The sequence below is a fragment of the Rhipicephalus sanguineus genome, chromosome 11 (genome assembly GCF_013339695.2).
Source record: "Rhipicephalus sanguineus isolate Rsan-2018 chromosome 11, BIME_Rsan_1.4, whole genome shotgun sequence".
Classification (NCBI taxonomy): domain Eukaryota; kingdom Metazoa; phylum Arthropoda; class Arachnida; order Ixodida; family Ixodidae; genus Rhipicephalus; species Rhipicephalus sanguineus.
Genome location: NC_051186.1, coordinates 85,801,778 through 85,823,254, shown reverse-complemented (window position 1 = coordinate 85,823,254; position 21,477 = coordinate 85,801,778). Strand labels below are relative to the sequence as shown.

The 21,477-nt window shown below is 48.6% G+C and overlaps 1 protein-coding gene across 1 annotated transcript; it reads left to right on the top strand.

The window, feature by feature from the left end:
* Positions 1-2,075: 2,075 nt before the first annotated feature.
* LOC119373844 (peptidase M20 domain-containing protein 2) lies at positions 2,076-14,083 on the top strand. Its single transcript, XM_037643902.2, has 5 exons — positions 2,076-2,330; positions 3,816-3,961; positions 4,795-4,944; positions 12,635-12,776; positions 13,544-14,083. Exons 1-5 carry the CDS (start codon positions 2,102-2,104, stop codon positions 13,810-13,812), a joined length of 936 nt encoding a protein of 311 aa, XP_037499830.2. The 5' UTR covers positions 2,076-2,101; the 3' UTR covers positions 13,813-14,083.
* Positions 14,084-21,477: the final 7,394 nt, after the last annotated feature.

The following is a 21,477-nucleotide window of genomic DNA, read 5'->3' as shown; positions in this document are numbered from 1 at the left end:
GCCGATCAAAGTAAAGTACGCAGTTGCTGCCAGAGTCACACAGCCCTCCCTCCGAGATCCCCTCCCCCATGGGGCTTACGCGCGACGGTGACGACCGGTGCGTTAGCTCCCCTATCAGGGAGGGCAAGCTTGGTCTAAACCCCCATCCCCCTGGCTATGCCATTGCAACCTCGGTGATGCCAGCCCAACCAATCAACGATCTTAATGAGTGTCCGCGACTGAACGTCACGCACAAATAAGAGAGACAGACTACACGTTTTTAACGGAGACATACCACTGAGCCCTCTCAGGGCCCATGGACCTTCCAATTTCTCCTCGCAAAAGAAGGACAATGCATGGCGTTTCTGCACCGACTACCGTCACATGAACAAGATCAGTGAAAAGGGTGTATGCCCATCGGCACAAATCGAATGCCTCTCCGCGGTTTTAAAAATACGTCATCGGCCATAGGATGCTTGTATATTGACATATCGGAGTGGACGACGGCAATCCAGTGAAGCCAGTCTATGTGACTGCTAGCCAGGCACGCCCACCAGCCTTGCGTCCACCAGGACACTACACAAGACGATTGTATGAACGTTGGTCTATTCTCATACGTAGATTGGTCATATTGTGTGTACTTGTACAACACTCACAGAATCAAAAGTGACGCTCAAACTTGAAGTAAAACTGGTATCTCGAGACAACCACGTCGTTTCGAACGAATCTGGCCACATAAATGGGATTCTGACTATGGTGTAAGTGTACGGACCAGTATTACGCCAATGTGACACAAACTGAAGTACGTGGAAAGGAACTTCGTTCCTGAGCCCTAAATTGTGTTTCATGGCTTCAGCACTGTACCTATATACACTGTAATTATATTCCGTAGCATTTTTGTATCCGCTACAATGTATACGTACATACAATTCACGAGCCAATCATACCAACGATATCTCCTTCTATATATGGCTATCGAGTGCAGCTCAGCCAGAGAGATTTTAGGGACGAAGCACCTTAGGGTCTCGGCTTGTCGGCGGTGCATCGTCGTGACCCATTTGCTTGCTTGCATCGTCGTGGCCTGTCCATTTGCTCGAGCGCAAAAGAGGGCGCCACCGCCTCAGCGCTCGCCGTGTGGCGAGAGAGAGCGAACGGCGCGCGTTGACTATATGGAAACGCTCTTTCTGCGATGAACGCTGAACTACCAGCTCTCAAGGAACGAGAACGCGCCCTCGCCTGCGAGAGACAACGCCGACGGAGGCAGCGTCTGCTAGCGAGTTGCTTGAAAAAACTGACTGCTCGCGCTGCACAACCGTTCACCGGCCACCCCGCATATATAGGCAGTGGATCTTGACCTGCAATGTAGTGCCGCTGGGAGATTTCTCCTGTGCGTAGTTGAGCAATAAAGATTCGTAGCGTGCACGTTAACTAAAAGCGGACTGCGGGTCTCTGTATCTAGTATTTATTCTGTCTCTCATAGCCCATTAGCAGTGGGTTTGCTGTGGAAAACACCGGCGCACACTGCATGCTTCGCCCCTCCACAGGTTTCACGTTAGTGGAGCTGTTTTTTTCATCGCAAGCTTCAATCATCCCATGACTACTGCCTTTTCCCTCTTTATTGCTGCTTGAGCAAATAATTTAGAATCTTCGCGTTGCCAACAGTGCTGTAGCGCAGACCTAGATTTCTATGTGTATGCGATATACAAATAAAAAAGACAAGCCCTGCTTGCGCCAACGCAACAACATGAATAATATGAATAAAATCAAACGCAAGTTATCAGCTTTCAGACAGCAGGCTTTCGGGTCACATTGCTAATCTACAGATATACAGTACGCCTAAACGCTGGATACAAGTATAGGCCAGATAAAACGTCCAATCTGCATAGAATGCAAATGACCTACTCACAGTTCGTGCAGGGCATTGTTCCTATTGTTCTTGTTCGTTCGGGGGGGGGGGAGAAAAAAACTAGGTTCTGAGATATCATTGCAATACAAAGGGAGTTATTTTTCTGAGGACAAGACATTTCGACGGTATCTAGAAAAGTTCGCATAGTTCCACGATACAGAGGCGCGTCGACGCGATGCACGCGCTTCATTCTAGCATTATACCTCAGACAGAGAGATGGCCGCGGACCTCAAAGAGTTCGTGCACAGCGTTGTGGAGGCGAACTCGCAGGACCTCTGCGAACTGAGCCGCTTCGTGTGGGAGCATCCGGAGCTCAAGTTTAACGAGGTGCAATGCCACGACTGGCTCACGGACTTTCTGGAACGACGCGGATTCACGGTGACCCGTCGCTACCTGCTGGACACGGCCTTCAGGGCAGAGTTCGACGCTCCCGGAGGGCCAGAAGGTATAGGCTGTTCCTTTTCCAATTTAGACGTATGCCTACTGGCATCGAGAATTAAACGGTTTGTCCACAGAGCGTCTATTGGAGAGATGAAATACCAGCAAGGAAACGGCGGACACAGAAATAGCCGCCTTCTTTTTTCTGTGCCCTTCTCTTCTAGCAGATATTTCAACTTCAGTCATGTACCAACTGGCCCAACTATCGACATTGTTGCTATGTTAAGGATTCGATCATGCTTTTTGTAAGGCAGTGGTAAGAGTGGCATTCTGTTCACGTCACCGTGACTGGCTTGCCGTGAATGACAGACTGATTATATCGGTCCAATAGAAATTAGCTGAAGGAAATTCATACAAATGAATGGATTTACTCATTATGTATACATACAGAACCCAAGCAGAATCTAAAGGCCATGCGGTCGGCTGAAAGGTTTTGCTGCCAGTGCAATTCTGCCCGCAGGACATACGCTGTGCACAAATCCCTCGTACACATGCCCAGATCAAACGAAGTGTAGCGATACGTACAAAACAATGTTTAACGTGGAAAGATGCATACAAAAACACGACGAGAACAATCAAAGCACCCTCTGTTTCAAGTACACCTTCGGCTAAAAAAAATATACTGAAAATTAGTATTGTGCGTTTATTCAGAAACTCAATCTGGGAGTAATAACATTTTAAACATTCTTCGAACCCTCAAGAATTTGCTTACTTTACTCAATCGACTCAATTACTTACCTACTCCCTCACTATCTGACTTAAACATACATACATACATACACACACACACGCGCGCACGCACACACACACACACACACACACACACACACACACACACACACACACACACACACACACACACACACACACACACACACACACACACACACACACACACACACACTCACTCACTCACTCACTCACTCACTCACTCACTCACTCACTCACTCACTCACTCACTCACTCACTCACTCACTCACTCACTCACTCACTCACTCACTCACGCGCTTTCTGCAGCTAGAGCTTTCATTTTTGTTCCCGGCACTCGCTCTAACTTGAGCGATGCGTTGTGCTGAATGGACTTTTCTTTTTTTCCCTGGGTAGTTCTCCGCTGACCATCTTCCTTCCATGAAATCTTCCTTCCATCCTTGTCGTACGTCGCACCAACATTTCAAAACCAGCTTGAGGTACTCGGTGCCATGGGGTCGAAGCTCCAGACGTCCTGCAAAGAGCGACTAACTATTTGTCGTCCCATCATCGCAGATACACCTGGAAAAAGTATAAAGAAAAAGAGGGAACAACATCCCCATTTCCAGCAAGCTTTCGATATGGGATTACCAGTATACTCGGGAAACAAATAATGCTACTATCTTCTTATAAAGCAGTTCGAGAAGTATGGGGCAACAGTAAGTCGTCTGCATTATCACTGAATACGATGACCCGAGGCAGTACATTGTATATTCCCTCGTTTCATGTTATCTTATCTACGCAGGACCTTGCATCGCCTTGCTGTGCGAATACGACGCGCTGCCTGATATAGGCCACGCTTGCGGGCACAACCTGATTGCCGAAGCATCCGTGGGCGCGGCGCTGGCCGTGCGTGAGGCTATGAGGAGCTACGGAGACATTCGTGGCAAAGTATGAAAACGTCTCTAATAAAGCAAAGGCCTTACACGGATCATGAGTAAAAAATAAATCCGGCGTGCCGCGTTGGCAACACGAGGGGTACCAAATGTTATGTGTGGCGAATGCCCGCATACCCTGGGTGAGAAAAAAGATAATTAAATGTGAACTAAATATGAATCAATGTAGCAAGTGTATGCCAAGGAATTACATGTGATAACTTGGGTGAATAAGGTTAATGAAATGTCAATTAAGGTGATGCGAAAGGAATCAAAGGTCAATTTAGGTTAATATCATGTGTTAATTCGAGTTAATTAAAGCTGCATCAAGTCTCCATTAACAGTAAATGAAATGTTAAAGTTAAAAACGGTGAATGAAATGTCGTTATTAACGGTGGATCAAACGTGAAGGCATCGGCGTTCGTCTGTGCTCGACTTAGCATTATCAAAAAAAGGATCCTAAAGATATTCTAACCAAATACCTAATATACTCAGTCACTAATATACTCAGTCACGCCTGACGGCAACGTAACGCTTGAGGGCAATACCGCCAGGCCCTGCCGCCTATTGTCCTCCATTAGGTGCACGTTAAAAAACCCTAGGTGGTCGAAATTTCCGGAGCCCTCCACTATGGCGTCCCTCATGGTTTTGGGACGTAAAGCCCCATCAATTATTATCATTGCCCTCTAATTCTAAGTGTAATAGTCTACAACTGAGTAAACCCCAGTTGTGTTTAATTTATCTGCTGATAAAAGACGAGGCCTACGGAATTCAGTAATTGCTTTCTTACATCGAGCAAGTTGAAGCTGCTTCGGGTTCTGAGCACGCGCACCGTTCGATGACCTGCAGCTGGTCGTGCTGGGCACACCGGCGGAAGAGACAGGCTGTGGCAAGGAACTGCTGATACGGAAGGGCGCCCTGGAGGGAATCGACGCGGCACTGATGGCGCACCCGTGTCCAGAGGACGTCTTGACGGTTCACTACTCAGCGGCTCAGCAGGTGGGTGTCTGCGCAGGCGTGTGCAATCTGCTGGGAAGCATGCTCAGCAGTGCCGCTGCGAAAAGGTGAAATCCTCACTGTCTGAGCGCAATTTAACATGTTTGCGTAACATGATGAAAAGTGACACAGAAAAGTACGAGAAGGGCGAAGTTATAATTTTGGATGCATTGCTATGAATGCAGACTGTAGAATCGTTACTTCGTCGAAAGCAGAGAGTGACAATATTCCAGTCCAAATAAAGTTCTCGCTTGTGTGTATGGTGTCCGCCCCGGTGTGGTTACGGTCTGCTGACCCTAAAGTCGCGGGTGCGATCACGGCCGCGCCGGATCGCATATTGATGGAAGCGAAATGCTAGAGGCCCGTGTACTGTGCCATGTCAGTGCATGTTAAGGAACACCAGATTGGTAGAAATTTCTGGAACCCTTTCCTGCGGCGTGCCTCATAATAATATTATCGTGGTATTGGCACTTAAAACCGCTCGTATTATTATTGAATAACTGAACGGAATTTGAAGGGCCCGTTTCTCTGTTGAGACGACAATAATGAAAACCAACAGATAATGAAACCGAGGAAGGTATAAGGGTCGTTAATCAAACTGTTTTAACTGTACCGTTGTCATTACCATATCAATGTTAAGAAAGTAACGTGGACAAAGAGACAACCTGCCGCCGACAGGGACCGAACCTGCAACCTTCGGATAACGCGCCCGATGCTCTACCAATTGAGCTACGGCGGCAGTCGTCCTCTCGTACACTTTATCGGGTATTTAATTGCATGCAAACCTGGGAGTATTTACTTCACTTTCTTCACGTTTATATCGTAATTACTACAATACAGTTAAAACAGTTCAATTAACGTCCCGTATACCTACCTTTGCTTCATTATCTCTTGGTTTTCCTTAAGGTGATATTATTATTACTTCATATATGGTAAGGCAGCCTCGGTTTAAATGCGCAGGAGCATATCTTAGCATAACGAGATGGGGTAGGGTAGGGCGGACTTTAGAAAGAGAAAAAAAAAATTGCGAAAGACAGAGAAAGACAAAAACAACCAAAAACGTCCACGAACAAAGGAAAGCGTAATGCTATGTACTACATAAGAGCATGATCATGAAGTGAGAAAAAAAAAGAAAGTGATCGGCTTGTACCTTGAACTTGTAAGACGTTCTCTGACATTATTACAAGGCCGAAAAATATGAAACAGTACATGATTGCCGCAAGAACACGGACCGTTTAAGAACAGCACACTTGCTGATGGTATCCCTCCTAGAGCTTTGCACGGGCTCGGGCCTACCCGAAAACCCGGCCCGGCCCGGCCCACGGGCCGGGCCGGGCCGGGTAAAGTAGTTTTCACGGCGGGCCCGGGCCGGGCTCGGGCCTGAAGCTCCGGGCTTAGGGCCGGGCCCGGGTTTGAGGTGGCGGGCTCGTGTCGGGCCGCGCTTGGACTTTGCACCGTTCTTAAAGGGTCACTAAAGTGAAACACTGAATTGGTTTAGACCGATAAAGTGTACTCTGAGAACCCGAACGTCATTAATTTCACCATCAATGAGTTTATTAATAAAGGAGAAAATCAAGGTCAAAGTTCCATTGTCAAATTTCGCGTTGAAATGTCCGCACGTGACGTCACGGATTTCAAACTGTATTCTTCGTATTTTGGGGACATTGGCTCAACGAAATTTTCAGAAATTTGGTATGTTAAGTGTTATGACCCCCTCAGAGGTCAATGTACTTCATTTTTACCCACTATAAACTACGTAGGGCCCAGTAGATGCCGTCAGAATATATGACGTCACGGAGTTTGCTGCGTGAATTTCAAGTTGGCGTCGTTACCTGCATTTTCATGGCAGTTTTCTCTCTTACCAAGAGTCTTGTCGCGGCGAGCGTGGTGCTTTTGGAATGGTAAAAGAGTAATTTACTGATAATAGAAAAATCGTTGTTCTCTTTAATATGCCCTGTTCCGCATACGCTGTGCATACATATATGTCCCACATTTTATCTCGAAAACGCTTTTTTTATGTGGGGTAACCTATTTGGAGAAGTTTTATGAGGGATAAGTACTGAACTCCTTTGCTTCTTGCATAGGAGCTACTTGATTTATCTGAAACGGGCGAGCTAAGTAAATAGACCAGGCACTTATATGTAACATATCGCTATTCCGTGCTTTATTTGCTTTCGTTATTATTTTATTTCCCAAATGTTACTCTATAATCGCAGTAATAAATGTAATATAATAAAATCAGAGCACCAAAGCGGGGAAAAATTGTTGAATGTACAGCCCCCCTCTAAAACGATAAGACTGCGCGGAGTTTTGATACATAGAATCCCTATAAAGGCACATTGTTTTTCCGTGACTCTGTGACGGCTCCCAGTGGTCATGAGGCGCGAGATGGACATGCACAGCCTGCTTTGTGTGCCCACATTATTAACGTCTGAGCTTTCGTCTTGTTCCGCCATATCAGGGTTCTCAAACTCACCTCAGCTAACGGGTCGCATTCGCGAAAATTAACTCCCGCAAAGGCTAGGGCAATGACGAAGGTAGGAGGGTGGAACAGGTTGTTTTAAAACTACCGTTATTTCACAGCAGACCTTTCCCATATCTCATACACGGGATCATTTCTGAAGGGGATTTGGCGGCAGGATTCAACAACATATTGTTGCAAAATAGTGCGGAACGGAGCAACTTGGAGCGCGCCAGACTCTATCGAAGAACAGGAAACCGATGGTCATCGAGGGCACGTGCACGTGGCCGGCGCAGCAGTTCGCCTTTAGTATAGGGAACCCAAGCTCAAGTTTGCGGCGCGACGACAGCGCCGCGCCAGCCGCGCTGCGGCTCTGTCGGAAAGCTCTGCACCTTCGCGCGGCCGTGCGCACGTGCGCACGCGTTCTTCTCTCGGTGCGGGTAACTGGGAGGCCGTCAGCTGGGTACGTTGAACCGAGAGGCTTGCTGTGCGAAGCTGCGCACTTCCACGATGGCAGAAGCGACCCCGCGGAAGCGCAAGCGTGGTCCGAAGTATTGCGGCCCACAACACTGCAGACAAGGCACACGATTCACGTGTTAAACTGTATCGGTTCCCGGGCGTGTCGCACGAGAAATAAAGGCGGCAAGCGTGGATAGCTGACAGCGCTGTCTCGCCTTCTATTTTGGCTGTCTGAGTTCATCGCTTTCGTTCGTTCCGACTACCTGAATCGGTAAGTAACGCGGCGCATGCACGCAGCGACTACAGTAATGATTCTCGCTGTCTTCTCGCATTGTTAAAGTCCAGTTACGGTTGTAGGTGAAGCAACTTTGTGTTTTGATTCCCCGTGCTCGTGAGACCTACCCGTCGTTGTTTAACGTTCACATTCGCGTTATACCGTTAGCGTTGCGCGGTTGGTTGAATTCAACTGAACTCCGCACATTGTCAGAAGTTCGGCGCCTGCATTTCACGCATCGGGAAGGCTGCTTTATCACGCCGGAACGGACGTCTGTGCATTTTCAGCAAGCTTTGACATCGTTCTGCAGGTTTGCTTTGTTTTTGTCACTTTATTGGGGTGATATATATTTAAGCCGCTAAATATAACTGGCACTTAATACATGCTTTGCAATTGCAACCTTGAAGCAACCACCTTCTGAATTTGTGCGATTTTCTAGCCGCGTTCACGCAGCAGGTTTTATACGCCTGTCAAGTCGATATCATAAAGAGAGACTGCAAGCATGACGCGAGAGCCGAAAAAACGAGGCGAGCAGTTCATCTTGCTTCACAGTGGTTGAAGCTCAGCTAGCTGCCTCGCGTCTTAATCGGCGGGTGATTCTCCAGCGGCACGGAGGACTTGACTCTAACTTTCTCAGGAAGCAGTGCCATGGCCGTATAATCTTTTTGTCGCACGGCGCAAACGTTTGTTCACGAAAGTACACGGCTGCTACTGTAAGCATGCCATATCAAAACAACAATCATATGATTCGTAGTCCACGCCGCAGAACATCGATAGCGTGTACGGCTTCATTTCGGAGTGCATGTGGACCAATATTCATCTTTAACATGACAGAATGAGACTTACCTCGAGGTATACGTCCTACACGGTGTAATCGCGATTTGGGAAATGCATTTCGCTTTGAGTCGGGCGTGGTTGTCGTCAATCGTCTGCTCTTCACCGTTAACGTGATTGACGAGCCTTTCTCATTTTATCAAGTTCGCTTTTCGGAAGTGCCAGTCAAGCTTGAAAATCCTTTTGAAGCCGCACTGCAAGCGGTACATTGCGAGGCGCCGAAAGTGCACCGCGAGAGCTCTGCACGTGCACAGAAGCGAGCAGCAACGCGGTGGAGAGAAGGGAAAACGCGCGCTGCTACCACCCCAGTTTCTGTTTTTCTGCCAGAGATGGCGCTGCCTGTCAAGAGCAGCAGCGCCGCTGAGCGTTGCTTGGGAAGCCTATTGCCATTAACGGACGTCTCTCTTTCACGTCTGGGGAACCAGTCATTTCGTATCACCTATAGGGACTAAAATCTGGACGCCGATTCTGAAATATAGCTTTTGTTTCACGGTTATGTATCAACACACGGTGACCACAGGGGGTGCCTCACGAAAAATATGCTTTCGATCTGTCATGCCTGTGTATCTCAAAAACATACTTATAAAAAAAATGGGATGAAGACAGTCATGTGCGGGCGGAGAGCCGCTAGCGAGAGGTCCGCGAGCCGCGTGTTTGAGGCCCTATGTAGTGCGCTATATAGTGCGAGATCTACATGATACTGCCGCAAAAGCGTTGGAATGTGCAGGAATAGAACAGGTCCATTAAACAAGGTGTGGGGTGAAGTATATTCGCTTGACGAAATATCTGGCTTGAAAAAGGATAATGACAGATTCCGTGCCGGGTGATGTCCCCTTACCTCGAACCATATGCATCCAATGAGTAAGCTTCGAGAAGCTTAGTCGCGCATTTATTACCAAACTCGAGCGAACCCCGAAAATATATCGAAATTGCTTCGTCCACTTCCTGCCAGTCCTAACCGCGTAGTCCAATGGCCAGCTTCTACCGATACAACATAGCTGGGAAGGCATAAACCATTATAATATGGATAAAACGAGCACGGTGGAAACCGTGCATAACATACACTGCTGAAAACTACAAGGAGAAGCCCTCAAAGAGGAGTTTTATAAACGACATTGAAGAGTGGCACGACGTTCGGGAACGAAAGGAGTGAAGGGATGAGCTGGACAGCTATGGTCATTCTGCAAAGGTCCACAAAGACATCCTAGATTTGCTCCAGTGGTGGAAACTAAGAACAACGACTGCCGACGCCTTCGCAATTGGCAAGGCAGATGTGGTGCGCCCGTCCGGCTAGCGCGAGCAGTGCAAGAAGCTTTAGCGCGGCAGGATATGTGATGCAACAGCGCGTGGCGTGCTTCAATCGGGAATCTCTTGATACTTTGATTTTTCGAACAATAACACGTGAAGAAGTAAACTGTAAACTATGCCATGAGAAACTTACAGTCTGTATATACTAGCAGTGGTATGGTATATGAAAATAGTGCTATGACAAATAGTTTTTTTCTTCCTTTCGGTTGATTATACGCATACACGTGGTGCACGCGGTTCCATACGTTTGCCCAGATTAGTGTATTTACAACAAAGGTCACAAATTTGTTTTCCCCCCTGGTTCTCTTGCTCTGGCAAGGTGCTACAATGGTGAAGACGGGTACTACATATCGAGAAGGGTGCACGGTTGGCTTTGTGGCTAGAGCATGCTATAAATTTCAATAGGTTATAAAGTGCAATAAAAACAAAGTGAAGTGAGCGTTTTGTTCTCTGCCAAGTCAATCTAGAGCACATGCTCTGGCGGTGCTCCGTGTTACGCGGCGGCGAAGCCATCGCGCTGTCCAAATGGGAGGCTGCTATTATATACCAGCTCCGCGCTAGAACAGCAGCTATATGGGCAGGCCAACGGGCCCGCGACGCAGCAGAGAGACTTGGTCTTTCTGTTCCGATGTCGGAGCGGCCCGCAACGTGCTAGAGCGCGTTCCGATGGGCCATAATAAAGTTTATCCATCCATCAATCCATCCTTTGTTGTTATTGCGCTCCCTATCGAAACTAAACTCGTGCTGCAAATCACTTTTCTTGCTACAATGTCTGCCACAAAACACCCTTCATGATCCCCAGTGTATTTGCAGAAAAAATAGGTACAGTATACCACTGCCGAACAAACATTCATTGTATTCAGTATGTCCGCTCAACTGTTTGCACCGTGAGCCCCTTTTTACAAGAAATTACCGTAACTATGTTAAAGTATAATTGTTAGCAAAACATGCGCCAACTATATATATTTGCCACTTAAAACACCCTGCTGTCGATTCCATGTTCGGGCATCACCACCCAGATTACTGGGTCGGGCCTGATCTGTGGTCGGGCCGGGCCGGGCCGGGTAGACGAAATTTTTTCTCGGGTTCGGGCCGGGCCCGGGTCTTATTTTGAGTCGCCGGGCCGGGTTCGGGCCGGGCCCGGGCCGGAAATTACGGCCCGTGCAGTGCTCTAATCCCTCCACGTACTCGCAAATTTATTACGGCCTCCTACTCAGCTCAAGTTAATACATTCAACAGCTGGTGAGGAACCCTCGGTAACCGCACTATAACCACCCTCGCCCTCGTCCACACTGGCGGTGCCATGACCCAGCGGCGAGGGCCACTGCGCACGCCCCCAGATGCGGACATGCTTTATAACCGGGCACAGCGAGCGGCCAGGGGGGAGTGGTCGGCGAACATCCGCGAGGTGTCCTTGTGTGCGAGGCGTGCGGTCTGCCGGGTCCAAGGTTAGCGGGACCGGCGTGGAAGTTGTGTGTAGAAGTTGTTCTTATATGTTTTTCCCTTGTGGCCGTAACGTCCTAAAGTTTCGTTTGTACTACTAAATAATTTTTAGTTGATCCCGCTTAGCGCCCTTTATTTGGAGTCAACAGCGAACCCAACAAGCTGTAGCGCTAAGCTGAAGACGACGGAGAGAATGACGAAAACTAACCTTAACTTTCAAATATACATCTCGATCGCCACCAAGTGAGACCTATTACTAGCCCAATCCGTCACACTTCTAAGAGGCTCGAAGGGTTTGTAAGAAATTCAGTTTCGCAGCAAGGGTGAAGCAATTAATGCGATAGCATTAAAAAAGGCTAGTAGCTCACTCCTTTAGGAAACGCGGCCGCTGCAGCGAGCGAAGTGACCTTCGCGCCGCCCTTCGCTTCAACGGAAGCTTTAGGATGAGGGCACAATACGTACGAATGTATGAGTCGTCTGCTGATCCCCTCTAAAGATACTGCGGGCGCGACCGCGGGCGACCGCGCCCGGCTGGTCAAGGTACACATTTCGTGCCTGAGGCACGCAGCCCCCTCCGACTCCTATGTCCATGCGCCGTTCGCGCGACGATACGGCCGGCGCGCTTCCTTTCTGCTTGAGCAGCGATCGTCGGCAGACCTCGCACGCTCTCACTCGCACATAGAACATACGACGCGCGGGGCTATGTTATCAATTTGGACTTTATATGGAACATCACGGCGACGGCGATGGCACAAAATGTGCCAGGAGTGTCAATATAATGCATAATCGAAACTTTGGACCCTTTGATTCTGCAGCGTCCACTTGCCTTGTGCTGGAAAGTCAACCGGACATCCGTGAGGCTGACCTCCTCACCGTTCTTTGTTTCTCTCTCCCTCTCCTCTCTTTCGCTGCAGCTGAGACTTCGCTTCAAAGGCAAAGCAGCTCATGCAGCATCGACGCCGTGGGAGGGTGTGAACGCCTTGGACGCTGCCGTCGCTGCCTACACGAATGTCAGCCTCCTGCGACAGCAGCTAAAGCCAAACACTAGGATTCACGGTACTTACAGGGTTGAGTTAAATGCGCGAGTTCGCTGTGAGTGGCTGTTGAGTGCCTCGCAAATAGCGCGTGGAGTATATTCTCCGTATCGTGTCTTGTAAGAGCGTGATCGTTCAAGTGATTTCACTACACCCATTGGTATGCGCCAGTACGCTTCACTTTGTATGTATGTATGTATGTATGTATGTATGTATGTATGTATGTATGTATGTATGTATGTATGTATGTATGTATGTATGTATGTATGTATGTATGTACGTATGTATGTATGCATGCATGCATGCATGCATGTATGTATGTATGTATGTATGTATGTATGTATGTATGTATGTATGTATGTATGTATGTATGTATGTATGTATGTATGTCGTAGGCCTTTCAGTGCCAGCTATAATTTTAAACCAAACAAAATTTCTTGCTGGGACAATTAGTTGAAGAGTCAATGACGACAGATGGTACATAATTCGGCTTTGGGAAATGATGTGATATTTTCATAAAGACCATAGAAAAAAAATTATTGAGAACGAAAACAATTTCTCTGCCCGTGGTCGTGGGAGCCACACCTAACGCATACATACATGCAGAAATTGTTTTCGTTCTCAATAATTTCCTTTCTATGGTCTTTATGAAAATGACACATCATTTCCCAAAGCCGAATTATGTACCATTTATTGTCATTGACTCTTCAACTGATTGCCCGAGCAAGAAATTTTGCTTGGTTTAAAATTATAGCTGGCACTGAAAGGTCTACGATGTCTGAAACGCAGGCGTCATCACTGAAGGCGGCAAGTACCCTAACGTGATCCCTGAGGAGACGGAGATGGTGTTCGCCATCCGTGCCCCGAACGCCCAGGGATTGATCGAGCTCCGGCCGAAGGCAGAGGCCTGCTTCAAGGCGGCTGCCGACACAACCGGCTGCTCCCTCGACATTGAGAGGAAGCCGGCGTACATGAATGTGGCGCAGAACTCTGCCATCGCAGAAACATACCGGAAGCACGCCCATGCTTTCGGTACGTCATCTCTCGTTTGGTGTTGACTATAGGCATGGAGGGGGAAATCAAACTAGGAGGAAGCGTCAGGTGACAATTTTAAAGGAAAAAAATAAACTAGGAGGGAGCAATTGTGACCAGAGCGTGGAGCACGAAGGGGGAGCGGCGTTGGAGGAAGTTGCCTTGTGAACGCTAGGCGCGCGCTATGTTCTACCCACCATACGCGCTCGCTAGTGCATTTTTGTCTGTTTATTTGTATTGCGATAGCAAACATATGGACACTCTCGGTGGATTTTTGCCGTCGCTGTCGCCATCATGTCCCGGATATATATATATATATATATATATATATATATATATATATATATATATATATATATATATATATATATATATAAAGGCACAAAAATTTCGACGTGGGGTCCAGGCAGGGAAGTGTGGTCGAGGGTCGTTTTGTGCTCTGCATTTCATGGCAGAAAGAAATTACGAGAGGAGCACGTGCCTGGTGTGCCACCCCATGACAACGCCCTGGTCCGCAGGAAAGGTTTTGACGACGTATTTGATAGGATTTGCACATTATTCATGTCGTGACCAGACAGTCATCTTCGTCAAACCCTATTGCCCTCCCATGCCAATTATGGTCTACACCAAGTTAAGGAGGAGATCACGAGAGCACCCGGACGTACGCGGATAGATAGATAGATAGATAGATAGATAGATAGATAGATAGATAGATAGATAGATAGATAGATAGATAGATAGATAGATAGATAGATAGATAGATAGATAGATAGATAGATAGATAGATAGATAGATAGATAGAAACGGTCAAAGTGCCTTGGGGTCGCTAAGAAATGCTTTGCATTTAACAACCGTGGCAGTGCATGCAAAGATGAAAATGAAGCGACGAGGTGTTTTCATAACGGCCTGCCTTTGTTCCCTGTCTTTCTTGAAGTAAAGATAGGAAGTAAACAGCACTAGGAATGCAACATCACGGGCCCGCGGCCGTGATGCTGCAACAACCTGCATGACCGTAACCCTACGCTTTGAAAAACGACGGGACAGGTGCGACTGAATAAATGTATGAGGCAGACTTGGCACCCAACTTTCATGATTAGGGGAAAGGCGTGCGCACGTCGGGGGACAATAAAAGTGTAATAAAAGCAATGACAAAATAGATGTCGTCCTGTCTACCCTTCTCATTTCATCGGGTTTGAGCGCTCTCACACTATTTTCAAATCTTACAAGCTTTGCCATATATATAAGCTCTTAATATTGTACTAGTTGCCCACATTAAAAATGGGCACTCAGTCGTTTGCACGGTCGGTGCATTCTAGTCCAGTGCAGCCCAGTCCAGTTCATTTCAATTCAGTCCTGGCCTGACATTGTCTGCCTGTACTGGTCGATCGATCGATTGCGGTAACACCTTTTCATAAAATAAAGGTGCTACACCATTTCATTAAATTATGTGCTCCACAACACCACGTAAAATGGTGTTAAAATGATATACTTTGTTCCTGGTCATATAGGCGTGACCTTCGTGGATGACGTCGTGAAGGATACACCATCATCGGGAGGAGGCACGGACTGCGGCAACGTATCGCACCGGGTGCCGACCATTCATCCGCTGTTCGGGCTCCGCGCTCGCGAGGGAGCGGTGAATCACACGCGAGGTTTCGCCGCCGTAGCCAACGAAGCGGACTCCCAGCCGCCCACGCTAAGGGCGGCCAAGGTCCTGGCACTGACGGTGCTCGATCTGCTGAGGGACGCCGAACTGCTGCGCGAAGCGAAGCGGGAATTTGCCGCTCTGAAGCTTCCGTCGGAAGAGGAACTGCAAGCGGTGCTGTCGTAAAGTGTCGTAAAGCCGCCGCTATGGGCACGTTCTGGAGCTGCCTCGTTTAGAGGGCTCCTACACCCCTCCGCGTTCAAAGACAAGAGTGGTTCCTTTGTCTACAGGTGCTATCTCCTCCTCGCCACTTATTTGTTCGTCAAAGCGTTGAGTCAATCAGGACTTCGCGCTTTTCAGCTGCATGCTGTTATCTCCGCTTGCGCAATCAAAAAGGCGCAAACAGAAGTGAGATCAGTTCATCGTGCTCAATAGTTATGCGAGACAAAGCAGGCTAGGAGACCATTCGCGACTGATATCCCGCCACTGGCGTAGCCGGGGGGGGGGGGGGGGAGGCTCAGATTTTACCCCTCCCTCACCTGAAATTTTTCAACTTTGCATGCGTATAGACACGCACCAGAACATACATAAAGTGTATGCTAAACCCCCCCCCCCCCATCCCCGCCCCCAAAAAATCTCTGGCTACGCTACTGCATCCCTCTTGCACGGCCGCTGGATAAAAAGCGCACGGGTGCGGCGTGCTCCGAAACCGGCGTGACGGGCCTAGTTTCCCGGACCACCGCCGCGGCGCCACCGGGGGGAGACGGGTTTCGCGGACGCCCGCGGGATCACATGCGCGGCGCGCTTGCAACAGTTATGCATGAGCGCGTGCGTCTTCATGTGACGCCCGAAATCTTCTTCTAAAATTTATCTAGCGTGTACACATAAGTTAATTACCGATATTTCTTGTACATTCTTGCAGCGCTTAGGAATTTTTGTTCTTGCCTTGCCAAAGATGCAACTTCGCGCACCGATCGCTTTTTGCGGAAGTAATCGCGTGGGCATGTTTTTCTGGTATCCTAGAAGACCACAACTAACCAACCTGGAGGCGCTGCACCTTTCCTGATGCATCCGAATTCTTTATTTTGGCTCTGAATATGTTGCTTCTGATTTAATCATTTCATTTCAAAACGTGATCTCAGAAACTGCAGCGGCTACTGTTTATTTGACACAAAATAAGATAAACTTCTTCCTTCCTCCAAACATGTTTAGTACACATATGGTACGGTATCGCGTGCAACTGACATGAAATAATGCTTATCGTACGTGCGACCATTTCATAGAAGGAGATTCGAGTCACTTTGAAATTTCAGTGACTACATCTTCAATACTGACAATTGGGCGAGCTGTTACGGATTAATTAATATGGAAACGGTCAGACGGAAAGAGTGATTAAAAGCCTGAGAAACACACAAACACAACTGCTTGCATTCCTGCGCTTTTCAGTATTTCTGTCTCTTTCCGTTACGCCGTTTTCATGATCGTGTAACGAATTCAACAGTGAACATAATATGTGGACAAAATGTGAGAAGTTATTTTATTTATTATGAATTCAGGGCTCTTCCCTGCTATCTGCAAATGGTGGCTTGTTGCAAACGTTGTTGAAATCCAGCGGCCATGACACGTACCACCTTCCCGTTTTCTCTTATATCTCGTTTTTTTTTTAGTTCCCACCTTTCAGCCCGCGGCACCTTTGTCATCGATTCCGGTTGTTTACGAACGCTGTCGCGTTGCGGTGGCGTGCGTTGCCCCGCAATGCCATGTGGTACTGATGTTGGTTGCCGGCGTGCATCCCTTTTATTCAGAGAGTTGGGTTGTCTGTGGTCATTAACAGTACGGGGCACAGGCTCAAACTTACCTCAGCAAAACATGCGGAGACAAAAAAAGTGCAGAAAAGCGGCTGGTGGGCGACGACAAGACTTCATTTCAAACAAATATACGTGGCAGCCAACGCAAACATTGCGAGCGACTCACAGGGACAAAGTTAAGGTGGGTCGTTTTTGACAGCTATACGGTAAACAACAACAACAAAAAAAAAGTGTGTGCGTGTGGGGGGGGGGGGGTATACGCTTTCCTTATACTCGTCTCTGCTTTCTTCTTATTTTTTATTATTGTTTATTAAAGGTACTGTCCTGCAGCAGCCGTGGTTTTGCGTGCTACTATAGTATACTTGTGTAAATATAAAAACGTGGTTGTCACTTGACCCGGCCGCCTCGAAAAAAACCGGGTAAGCGATTGTCACGCATATATATATATATATATATATATATATATATATATATATATATATATATATATATATATATATATATATATATATATATATATATATATATATATATATTGACGCGAGGTAGGCTGGCAACTGTTCTGGCCAGCCCCTGGGAAGAGAAGAACGAAGTTAATCGGTGTGCGCGCGCTTTTGGGTGTCGGCCTTTTTCTGGAGTAAACGTCCCTGTTTTGTTTCTTCACCCTGTGTGTTATACCATCTATCAGTTAGCCTGGTGACATTTTCTGGTGGAGGTGCGGGGTACGGTAGATGATACGGTCTCCAGAGCGTACCTCAGACGTACCTCAGAGTAGTTCGACCGAGCTTACCCCTGTGCACGTACGTACCAGTCGTCGTCTCCAGGGCCTCCAGCCACAGCACGGTTTGCTACCTCAACGCACGAGAAATATGAATCAAACACCTCTTAACGCTACCGTGCAAGCACCAGCGCAGCTTGTCGTCAACCAAACCAGGACGCCGAAGACATTTCACGGAGCTGCTTTTGAAGATGCCGACGACTGGCTTGAGCACTTCGACCGGGTTGCCATCATCAACGACTGGACCCAAGAGCGTAAGCTACGCTATGTGTATTGCGTTCTCGAAGATTCCGCAAAAACATGGTTTGAGAACCACGAGGCAACGCTAACGTCGTGGGATGAGTTTCGTCGGCAGTTCCTCAGCGCCTTTGCCAGAGCAGACAGGAAGGAGAGAGCTGAGTGTGCGATGGAGGCCAGAGTTCAAGGCCCAAACGAAAGGGTGACAACATACATAGAGGACATGGATCGGCTTTTCAGGCGTGCGGACCCCTCTATGACTGAAGCAAAGAAAGTTCGTCACCTAATGCGGGGTGTCAAAGAAGAAATTTTTGCCGGCCTCATTCGAAACCCGCCTGCGACACTTGCGGAGTTCCACGATGAAGCCACTGCTATGGAGAGGGCCCTTCAACAGCGCGCCAGACAGTATAACCGCGACGTCGTACAATCAAGCGAGGTCACTTCGGTCACTCTCGGCAATGACATCAACGCCTTGCGAGAGCTCATCAGGACTGTCATCAAGGAGGAGCTACAAAAGATGCAGATGACTGCTCCAACCGTAGGGCAGCTCTCCGTTGCGGAGATGGTTCGCGCCGAGGTACGTCATGCTGTCCACGCTCCCCAACACTACGAGGTGCCACAACAACGGCAGTGCGTCGAGATGAGCTACGCGGAAGCAGTGCGACGTCCTCCACAGTGTAGTACTCCCGGCGTGGTGCACCCCGTCCAGCAAATGGAAGTCGGCTTCAGTGCTCGCAACCCGCCGTTCATCGCCGAAGCAAGATCAAGGAAGAGCGATGTCTGGCGCACACCGGACCACCGTCCCCTTTGTTTTCATTGTGGCGAAGCCGGGCACATCTACAGAACGTGTCCTTACCGCCGTGTGGGTCTCCGTGGATTCTCGCCGAATGCCCCTCGTCCACGACCTGGTGAGCGACCACTGGAAATCGAGAACTTCATCTCCAATCGTCGCAATGTCGAGAATCGATGGCATGAACCCCGTTCATCGTCTCCTGCTCGTTATAGGTCCCCAAGCCCAGCCTTTTCACGCGGCGCCTCGAGACGCCGCTCGCCCAGTCCTGCAGGTCGGGAAAACTGAGTTCAGCGACCTCCGGAGGTGAGGCCGCTGACGCTGACTGCACAGAAGATCCTCCATTACGACGACATCGCCGACAGAAAAGAGACACACAGATGCAGCCAGATTCGATACCAAAAGTAGTAACCTCCAACATTACTGTAACCGTGGACGACGAAGAAGTAACGGCGCTAATCGATACTGGGGCAGATACTTCAGTTATGAGCATGGAGCTTGCCTGCAAGCTGAAGAAGGTTTCTACCCAGTGGACTGGGTCACAGATTCGGACGGCAGGAGGCCATCTTCTAACTCCGGCTGGAAGATGCACAGCACGAGTAAGCATTCGTGGGTTTACGTATCTAGGAGATTTTATTATACTGCCGAATTGCTCAAGGGACCTAATTCTCGGGATGGACTTCCTGCAGGCTAACGGAGCCGTGATTAACTTGCAAGAGTCGCAGGTAACGTTTTCCACGGCGTGCGCCTTAGCGGCTAGCACTGACGGCAGTTATGTCAATGCCTTGAGGGTTGTCGACGACAACGTCACGTTACCGCCGAAGAGTAGCGTATTGACCCTGGTAACCTGCGACGTATTCGACGATTTTGACAACTATGAAGGCATTGCCGAGGCAAATATTCCCCTGTTGCTCAAACGGAACATCTGCATAGCCCGAGGCCTTGTTCGGCTACAGAATAAATGCTCTCAAGTTCTGCTGACCAACTTCAGTAATGAATTTCAGCACGTCCCTCAAGGCACCGCTGTCGCCTTTCTCAGCGATATCGCCGACTTCTCTGACATTGGAACGTTAGAGTTGACTTCATCGGATGCAACAATTCGTGCTAACCTAGGCAACCGCATTCACGTTAATGCTGGCTTGTCAGATGCGCAAAAGGAGAGCCTGCTAAGCCTTGTGACAGAATTCTCCGGTCGCTTCTCCACAGCATCGAAAGTTCACCGCACTTCCGTGACCAAACACCGTATTGTTACGGAGGAGTCGGCGCGGCCTCTTCGCCAGCATCCATACCGCGTGTCCCCAAAGGAGAGGGAGGCGATTAAGCGCCAAGTGCAGGAAATGTTGAATGATGACGTCATTCAACCGTCGACAAGTCCGTGGGCGTCGCCTGTGGTACTAGTAAAGAAAAAAGACAACACACTTCGCTTCTGCGTTGACTACCGCCGACTTAACAGAGTCACCAAACGCGATGTTTATCCCCTGCCGCGGATTGATGACGCCTTAGACCGTCTACGCCACGCTCAGTTCTTTACATCCTTAGACCTCAAGTCAGGGTACTGGCAAATTGAGGTTGACGAGGGCGACCGTGAGAAAACAGCGTTCGTGACTCCCGACGGGCTGTACGAATTTAAAGTACTGCCTTTCGGTCTCTGTTCCGCTCCCGCCACATTTCAAAGAATGATGGACACTGTACTCGCTGGTCTAAAGTGGCAGACGTGTCTTGTATACCTGGACGACGTCGTTGTGTTCTCAAGCACGTTCGACGAACATCTCACACGGCTAAAAAGCGTACTCACAGCAATACGCAAGGCAAACCTTACTATCAAGCCCGAAAAGTGCTACTTCGGCTACCAGGAACTCAAGTTTCTAGGCCACGTGGTGAGCCCTGACGGTGTTCGACCAGACCCAGACAAGCTGACTGCTGTTGCCGAGTTTCCTCGTCCTGAAGACAAGAAGGCTGTTCAGCGGTTCCTTGGCCTCTGCGCCTACTACCGTCGTTTCGTTGAAGGATTCTCCAAAATTGCGGAACCTCTTACGAGACTAACGCGACAAGATGTACCCTTCGTGTGGACGGAAGAGCAACAACAGGCCTTCGTACAGCTACGCAAGCGACTTCAAACAGCTCCAGTGCTGGCACATTTTGACGACACTGCGGAAACTGAGATTCACACGGACGCCAGCAACGTAGGACTCGGAGCCATTCTAGTTCAATGGCAGGACGGCACAGAACGTGTGATCGCTTACGCGAGCCGCAGTCTCACAAAAGCAGAGGCTAACTACTCCACCACCGAAAAAGAGTGCTTAGCAGTCGTTTGGGCCATCAGCAAGTTTCGACCCTATCTGTACGGTCGGCCATTTCGAGCGGTCAGTGATCACCATTCGCTTTGTTGGCTTGCCAATCTCCGAGATCCATCAGGACGTCTCGCTCGTTGGA

Bases quoted from the DNA above. Each gene is read 5' to 3' on its own strand.
- LOC119373844 (XM_037643902.2), top strand. From the start codon at position 2,102: ATGGCCGCGGACCTCAAAGAGTTCGTGCACAGCGTTGTGGAGGCGAAC. The intron at 2,331-3,815 runs GTATAGGCTGTT...TTATCTACGCAG, and splicing joins CGCTCCCGGAGGGCCAGAAG to GACCTTGCATCGCCTTGCTG. The intron at 3,962-4,794 runs GTATGAAAACGT...GATGACCTGCAG, and splicing joins ACGGAGACATTCGTGGCAAA to CTGGTCGTGCTGGGCACACC.